Source organism: Asterias rubens, chromosome 22 (genome assembly GCF_902459465.1).
Source record: "Asterias rubens chromosome 22, eAstRub1.3, whole genome shotgun sequence".
Taxonomy (NCBI): Eukaryota; Metazoa; Echinodermata; class Asteroidea; order Forcipulatida; family Asteriidae; genus Asterias; species Asterias rubens.
Window position 1 is genome coordinate 9,186,083 of NC_047083.1, and position 8,692 is coordinate 9,194,774.

At 40.5% G+C, this 8,692-nt stretch overlaps 1 protein-coding gene across 2 annotated transcripts; it reads left to right on the top strand.

Annotated features, from left to right (window-relative positions):
- The first annotated feature begins 3,910 nt into the window (after positions 1-3,910).
- Positions 3,911-8,692, top strand: LOC117305261 (mediator of RNA polymerase II transcription subunit 18-like). 2 transcript variants are annotated; one of them, XM_033790091.1, is made up of 7 exons: positions 3,911-4,218; positions 4,595-4,658; positions 4,835-4,957; positions 6,005-6,083; positions 7,231-7,364; positions 8,021-8,081; positions 8,656-8,692. In XM_033790091.1, exons 1-6 carry the CDS (start codon positions 4,014-4,016, stop codon positions 8,043-8,045), a joined length of 630 nt encoding a protein of 209 aa, XP_033645982.1. In that variant the 5' UTR covers positions 3,911-4,013; the 3' UTR covers positions 8,046-8,081; positions 8,656-8,692. The 2 variants fall into 2 exon arrangements, with proteins under 2 accessions (XP_033645982.1, XP_033645981.1); XM_033790090.1 differs by lacking the exon at positions 8,656-8,692 and having other exon boundaries at positions 8,021-8,641.

Below are 8,692 nucleotides of genomic sequence, written 5' to 3' on the forward strand. Positions count from 1 at the left end.
GGTGGTTCAAGGACAGAAAAGGGGGAGATTGGGATGGATCTAACAAGGCTATTTGTAGAAGGGGTACATCTTGTGAGCGTTTCAAGAATGATAGCAAAGAAGCATGTTGGGATGTATTGTACGAGGCTATTTGTAAAAGGGGTAATAGCCCCGGATACGATTGCATGTGCAAAAGTACCGGAGTGGATGATATTGCATGGCAAACACAATAGCATCTGACACAGGTATGGTCAAAAATTCAGATTTGGGGTCAACGAATTTCCGATAATTTTATGGATCCCAATGATACAAAACAGATAACTGTTCAGACATTTTATCAGTCGAGACTGGGTATACAACCAAAATATTAAGATTTTTTGAGAAATTTGTGAGTTTGTATTTGTGGTCCTAAATTAAAAAAAATCAACCATGGCGGTATCGTCAAGTTTTCAGATCTTGGGCCCAACAAATTCCCGATAATTTTATGGTTCCCAATGATACAGAAAGGACTACCGAAGACATTAAATCAGTCGAGACAGGGTATACAACCAAAATATTCAGATTTAATGAGAAATTTGTGAGTTTGGATTTTTGGTCCTAAATTAAAAAAATCAGTCATGCCAGTGTCGCATGCAATTATGTCTTTTATGCAATACTATCCAGAGGACATTATTGTATATTGTGCAATAATGTCCGCTGGTCAGTTTTGCATATGCAATAGTGTCCACCCGGACGATGCTGCATAATGCAATTGTGTCCGTCCGGACACATTTGCATATATGCAGTTGTGTCCGCCCCGTGCAAAACCGTCCCTGCAGTAAATTAAACGCCCTTGGTCGACGGAAGTATGTACACAAGGCTACTAGTATTAGTAGAAAGCAGAACATCTTTGGGGTGGTTCAGAAAGAAAGAAAAGGGGTTGTATGGATTGTACTAAATGTGGGCTAATAAAAAGGGATATATAATTGGGGGCAGTTCAAGATGGAAAGAAAAGGGGGTTGGTTGGGATGGGTTGTACAGGGGCTTATAATAGAAGAGGTACATCTTGGGGTGGTTCAAGATGGAAAGAAAAGGGGGTTAGGATGGATTGTACAAGAATAATAACAGCATGGGCCTATCTTGGGGGCAGTTCAAGATGGATTGTACGAGGCTATTTGTAGAAGGGGTATATCTTGGAGGCGGTTCAAGTATGACAAAAAAGGGGGAGGTTGGGATGGAAGGACAAGGCTTATAGAAGGGGTATATCTCGGGGGCGGTTCAAGATGGAAAGAAAAGGGAGAGGTTTGGATGGAAGTAAAACAAGACTATTAGTGGAAAGAGGTCATCTTTTGGGCAGTTCAAGAAAGAATGAAAAGGGGGAGGTTGGGATGGATTTTGATAAATGTAGGCTAATAATAGTAGAAGGGGTATACCTAAATTGAATAGTATACACATAATGAATGTTTATGAGTGCAATGGTGCGAATATGTTCATGAGTTGAAAGATGGAATGTTCTATTCAACGAGGCGGAGCCGAGTTGAATGGAACATTCCAGCTTTCAACGAATGAACATATTCGCACCATTGCACGAATGAAAAACATTCATTATTTGTTTTATATAACATCCAAGTAGAACTTTGTCATTTTGATTGAAAGAAACAACTTTCAAAACAAACAATTTCAACTGTAGAAGCCGAATGCTAGTAATTTTACTATGCCTTCTTGCAGTAACACCTGCTGCGTTACCAAAGACACGCGCACGCAGTGATGTTTTTACTCAGCTTTTTCGTTCCATCCGAAAAGTACCATTGCACGCTGGCAGCGTGCAATGGTACTTTTCGGATGGAACGAAAAAGCACGGCGAGTGACTCAGCGTGCAATGGTACTTTTATTTACTATCACGTGACGGACAATCCTCCAATCAAATGGCAAGGATCTGCTATAAAGAAATTTGACTCAAAATTAAATGGGAGACTTTCTGGGACGATAGAGGGCAGCAGACTTACCGGGTAAATCCATTGTTCTCAGAATTATGCGCATGTTCAGAACTACGTAAACAATGGGAATTTACCCGGTATGTCTGCTGCCGCCTAGCGTTGGAAAGTCTCCTATTGAACGGCTGAATTCTGAATATGAAATGCGGCTAATTAATAATAGAAGGGGTACATCTTTGGGCAGTTCAAGAATGACAGAAAAGCGGGAGGATGGAAGTACAGGCTAATAATAGAAGGGGCATATCTTGGGGGCGGTTCAAGATGGAAAGCAAAGGGGGGTGGGGATGGACCAGGATTCAAGAAGGATAGTACAAGGGGGTACATCAGGCTGATAGTAGAATGGGCAACATGTAACAATCAAATTGATCACAAACAAGTTTAAACCCACCAGTATTCGCAGTAATTTCGAGAAGTGGTGTTTATAGTTCAAACTTTCATCTGCTGAGGACTTCTTGTGTGCTGATGGTTGGTGATGAAAAACCTACAGACGGGGAAAAATACAATGATACTTGAGTGAAAAGGTGGTTGTTTGTTTTAGGATATTTCATAACATTATTTTTTATTGATTTCAATTTCAACTGGGTGGCCCATTCAGTGTTAACCACTGGTCCGGGTGGGTCAAAGACAGTACAGAGGTACAATCAAATTACAGTCCTTAAAGTTTGCTCTTAAAGAGGGCACAGCAACATTCCTCTAGTAAGGGTCATTTCAAGGAGTAAAAAGTAAATTCGTTTTGAAACTTTGCAAATGGCATGACAGCAATGAGTTTAATAAATCAAGACCTGAAAAACGTTCCATTTTGGTAGAAAAGACACAAACCGTTTAGGATGTTATAAAAAATGTTTCAAAATGCTTCCCATCAAGGGAACTCGGAAAGATCCAACAAGGGGATGTACATAAACACCAACCTAGTTCTGCCAATCTCATTGGTTTACAACATCCATGAAATCTATTCTTCTAATGAATTGCATAAACCAAAAGTAATGAACATGTAACTGTAAGCCTGGGTGTTTTTCTTCCATTTTCTCACTTCGACAACCAATTCAGATCAAATGTTCATAGGTTCATGGGTTGGGGAGCTTAAGTACCCGTGACTTTACCCGAGTAACTCATCACAGTTGTGACTGTCCCGGCCCGTTTCATATCCGTAAAACACTCAAAAGTAACACTACAACAATGTACACAAACTCCAATGCCATTCACCAACGTGCGTGTCAAACAACATTTTCCACAAACAATTTTTATAGCTTTATCCCACTAAAAAAAAGGTGCTACCTGTGCACCACGGCATCTACATACACACACATACGAACTTATCAAGACACTAAACAAACAAATCCTTACTTACCGATGTTTTGTGATGAAAACATTTCTCATCGTTTGAGCAGACGACATTTTTTGAAGATTACACGATTTGGTTTCTGCAGAGTGCACATGCGCAATAAATGGGAACACCACGCTGTTCTGCCCAACTTGACAATCGTACCAACTATAGTTGGAACTGGCCCAACCTTGAGCGTTCACAGTTGGGTGTCCCAACTATAGTTGGGACAGTGATGCAGGGTACCAGCGAAGCAAGCAGGACATTTACAGGGTACATAACTAGATGCAGAATGCCAGAATATTACCATTTTTATTAAAAAATTATTATGAGTCAATAAATTGTTTGTTTTGTTTTATGTGTCATACTAAAAGAGTTATTAAAAGTTCTTAAAAATTAAAACTAGAAAGTACCGTACAGCCTATGTTGTAGAGTTATGCGGGCTACCCCAACTACAGTTGGGATGCCCAAGTTGGGACCGGTCCATCAGTCCAAAAACTGCAGTCGTTGGGGTGATTGTCAAGTGGGACCATTCTCGTCCCCAGGGTATGTCGAGCAGTACAAAGTTGACCGCTCTCTCATTCAAAACATGTTTGGAAATAAAGCAAACCATGAGGACGAGGTTGAGACAGTGCAGGTTTGCAAAAACATTAACAATACACATGTCCTGATTCAGGCATTGAATTTCTGTTATTTTCGGAGTTTTATTGACGAGTATTTATTGTCTGTGATACAAAGTAATGTCGTCTGCATTACCGGGTGTAAATCTAGGGACTTTGACGTCCAGTAATGTCCCAAGTTTACAAGAGTTTGTGCTTCAAGGGAGCGTGGTGGACTCGGCTTGCGAGGCCGTCCTACACCGCTTGCGCGCCCTTTGTGATAACGCCGACAGACCGCCGGAGCTGTTTCGAGACCACGAGATGGTCTATCTACTCAGAATTTCGAGTATGTTGTTTCTGAATTCAGTCTTTAATTATAAGCTTCCATCAATTTGTGTCAGATTGTAAAGACTTGGGAGTTTATTGTATCCAGCCAAAATCTGTTCACTGAAGAATTTATATTTAGTTTACCAAACCAAACAAATTATAATTAAAAACAAAAAGCAGTTTCCCATTCCGGGCATTTATTTTTATTAATATTAATTATGTTTATAAAATAAAGCTCGGTCGGATGCGAAAACTGTGTAAGATGGTGTAAGTAGCAGACAATTGGTATTAAATACAAAGTTTTTTCCTCACAACATTTGTCAGTCCTCATATATTATTAGTGAGAGGAAACAAACTATAAATAACATTTTTTCAAAATCCATTTTCTTCTTCAGGTGGTCCGGGGAACCCAATGGTTCTCAGAGCAAGACATTCTTTAGAGCATCCGAACATGCCATGGTAAGTTGTATCCGTTTTATTTAAGCCTCTTTCACACAAGAGTAACTTAGCAAGTTTTTAACATCTCCTAGGACTAGTCCAACCTAACTTTATGAAATCGACCCCTGCTCTCTTGAATTACTCTAATTTGAACGATGAATTTGTCATTTACTTTGTTACTCTTTTTGATCCAAAAGGCAGTTACGTTATGTCGGCCAATCAGACATCAGTGATAAAAGTAGACTTGTAACAGTTCGGAGTTTCTTGGACTGTGCTACATCAGACCATCTCCCAAACTTTGTAACCGATATTGGTTTCAGGTAAGTAATAATAATACTACTACATGTACTAATAATAATTAAAGGCAGTGGACACTAAAAATTGGTAATTACTCACAATAATTATCAGCATAAAACCTTTCTTGATTACGAGTAATGGGGAGAGGTTGATAGTATAAAACATTGTGAGAAACGGCTCTCTCAAAGTGACGTAGTTTTCGAGAAAGAAGTAATTTTCCATGAATTTGATTTCGAGACCTCGAGTTTAGAACTTGAGGTCTCGAAACCAACCAACACAACTTCATGTGACAAGGGTGTTTTTTCTTTCATTATTATCTCGCAACTCCGACGACCAATTGAGCTCAAATTTTCACAGGTTTGTTATTTCATGCATATGTTGAGATACACCAAGTGAGAAGACTGGTCTTTGACAATTACCAATAGTGTCCACTGTCTTAAATACTAATTATTAATCCACAACTAGCCACCACGCGCCTGCACCATTGATATCCCGATAGTGGAGTTTGTGTGCAGAACTGAACAGATACTACACATGTATATACAGAAAACTTGTAATGCGCACAAATCCACCCTGTTGGGTATTTAACTTCAAGGCGCAGTAAAAAACAAAAATGAAAGAAAAACAATAAAAATAGTAATTGAAAACCTGTGACATAAAATAAGTTTTGAGAAGAGATTTGAATTTTGTGGTACAAAGGGTGCGTTCGATTAGCTTCCTCGGGTCGACCCTGCGGTGCTCATTCAGGTGAGCCCCTGACAAGAGCTAATCGAACGATCAATTGCCCTCTCATGGTGACGTCAAGTCATGCACCTCGGGCCAGCCCCAAGTGACCCATTCCACAAGCAGGGCACTTGGGGCTGAGCTATTCCAACATACCGGGGGCAGACTGGGCGACCCGGGGAAGCTAATCTAACGCACCAAGAGACAAGAACAAAGATTAAGTGGTAGAGAGTTCCAGATGCATGGCGCAGCTGAAGAAATAGACCTGTCACCCCAGGAGTGTCAAGACTTGGATTCGTTGAGGAGAAGCAATATTTGAATATTTTTTTCTTGTGTTAACCTTGCAGGCTGGATCACGAGTTCGTAGCTGAGGGTCACATGTTTAGAAAGGGCAAGATGAAAGTCACTATCACAAAAATATATAAGGTAAATCGAATATCTTGAAATTTCTAGAAAGAAAATGTGTTCAACCAACTTCAGAAAAAGGGAGGATTTCTTGATTCAGAAATTTAATTGCTTTAAAGCCATTGGACCCTTTCGGTAAACAGTGTTGTCCATGGCCCACACTTTGTGTACCACAACTTCTATATCAAATAACAAACCTGTGAAAATTTAGGCTCAATCGGTCGTCGGAGTCGGGAGAAAACAACGGAAAAACCCACCCTTGTTTCCGCGCGTTTCGCCGTGTCATGACATGTATTTCAAATCAATCCGTAATTCTCGTTAACGAGAATTTATATTGTTTTGCTGTTTTCTCAAAAAGTAAAGCATTTCATGAAATAATATTTCAAGAGAAGTCTTTCACCATTGCCTTCTGTAAACCCTGTAAGTTATTTGTAAATCTGTGAACTTTTTTTCTTTTTTTTTCTGAACCGAAAGGGTCCAATGGCTTTAACAAAAAAATAACTGAGATCAACTTATTGTACTTTTATTGGAAGGCGGAATGCATGTTTAAATAAAAATAATAATTATTGTGGCTTCTTATATAAAGAACATGTCCGTCACCCAGTGACGCTCCTGGCGCTGTAACATACAGTATTTCCTGCCAGATGTGGGACTACGTTTGAATTATGAGACCTAATTCTGATAGCACCATGTAATGCTTTACAAGGTTCTGTGGACAATTCGCTGCCGATCGGACCAGGAACACCGGGGCGAACGCCTTCTCTTTTTGATAAGTGCACTGGGTTCTTTTACATGCGTTACATAACACAACGGAGCAACGTCTTAACGTCCCATCCGAAGGACGAAGCAATGGTTAAGTGTTTTGCTTAAGGACGCAAGTGTCACGGCTGGGGATTCGAATCCACACTCTGCTGATCAAGGGTTTGATACCTTTTATACATCAAGTTTTTCGCCTTGACATGAATCTGTTGGAAGATGTTTAAGAGTCTTCAAGTTTTTGAGAAAAAAAAGTGACTATCACAGAACAATGTTTTCAGATGAGTTGCGTAAATATGCATTGTACAAGCTAAAATAAATTTTTTGGATTTTGGTGAATGCTTGTCCCTTTTAAATAGAGGGACGGCCTCCTTTCCATGTCTCTCACTTTGAACATGTTTTTTTTTTTCAGATCTTAAACCCCGGTAATCTGGATGCCCTTGAGCCACTTACCGTATCCAGGCTCGTTGAGCTGAGCATTATAGCGCCCTCTGGAACCGAAGGCATCGGGGAAGACATGAGGTTATTTGCAGAACAGCTCAAGCCGTATCCTTTAAAAGTAAACACCCTTGCCAAAATTGGGCACTTTTCTAAAATATTGAAGCAGCTTTAAAGGCACTGGACACTTTTGGTAATTTTGGTGTATCCCAACATACTTAAATGTTTAAAATAATAATTATGTGAAAACTTTGACTCAATTGGTCATCGAAATTGAAAAACACCCTTGCCGCACAAATTTGTGTTCTTTCAGATGCTAAGGAGCCTGAAAACCTTGCTGGTAGAGCATACGTCACTACCTTCCCAACTTTTTAAGAAGCAGTTGTGGTTTGAGAGCCTTGCTCATCATGATCACAAGTGTCATGACCGGGTGTCTAACCCACACTCTGCTGGTGGCGACACCTGGGCCCCATTTCATAGAGCTGCTCAAGCAGAAAAACAGCTCAGCACAACAAAATTATGCTTACAGGGTACGATTACCAGCCAAACTACCCTGTCACATGTACAATGTGAGACTGGTATCCTGCTCATTTCTGCTTATAGCAGACCATTGTTAAGCAATATATTTTCTGCTAGAGCAGCTTTATGAAATTGAGCCTTGAGCTTGGGTCCTGTGAAGTAGACCGCCCGGCTACAAACACCATTAAAATGTACTCTCACGAATGCAATGAAGAATTTGTTGTTCCTTGACCATGGCATGACAGACTTGTGACTATGGAAAAGTTATAACGCTTGGATGCGACGTGATGGCGCTTCAGCTAAGTGGTAAGTGGCTGTTGTAATCGTTGAAGTTTCTGTAGAGGATTGCGGAACATTTTGTGGAGATGCAAAGGAGAAGAGTGACAGGCTGGGGGTCGTGATTTTTAGCGGATTTATTTGTATGCAAGTCGCCAGACACACTATGCCGGAAGGCCACTTCAAAGTGGGGGCTACAATCAACTATTTTTGCAGGGGCCGTTGCCACCTACTCCTGGGGCTGAAACTACTGAGGGTTACCTCCTATACAGTCCATACAGATGTAGGCTTAGTTATCATCAATCTGAAGCCTGGCTGGTAGAGCAGAAAGCACTACCTCCCAGTTTGTACGAAGCAATCACAGTTAAGTGTATTGTCTAAGGACACAAGTGACATGACCAGGACTCGAACCCACACTGCTGATCAAACACCAGAGCTTGAATCTGGTGCTCTTAACTGCTAGGCCATGTCGCGCCATGCAATGATGATGCATTATGCTATTCTGCAGATTGACATGTGGTGATTGCATCTACATGTACACTGTGCATAGTCAACCCTCCTATTGTCTGACCATTCAATATCATCCACTGTGGTTGAATTGTAGATGAACTATGCCAGCCTGCTATAGTTATCATGTGGTG

Coding starts and splice junctions, on each gene's coding strand:
- LOC117305261 (XM_033790091.1), top strand. CDS start 4,014: ATGTCGTCTGCATTACCGGGTGTAAATCTAGGGACTTTGACGTCCAGT. Junction 4,659..4,834: donor GAGCATCCGAACATGCCATG/GTAAGTTGTATC, acceptor TTGATCCAAAAG/GCAGTTACGTTATGTCGGCC. Junction 7,365..8,020: donor TTTGCAGAACAGCTCAAGCC/GTATCCTTTAAA, acceptor ATGGCATGACAG/ACTTGTGACTATGGAAAAGT.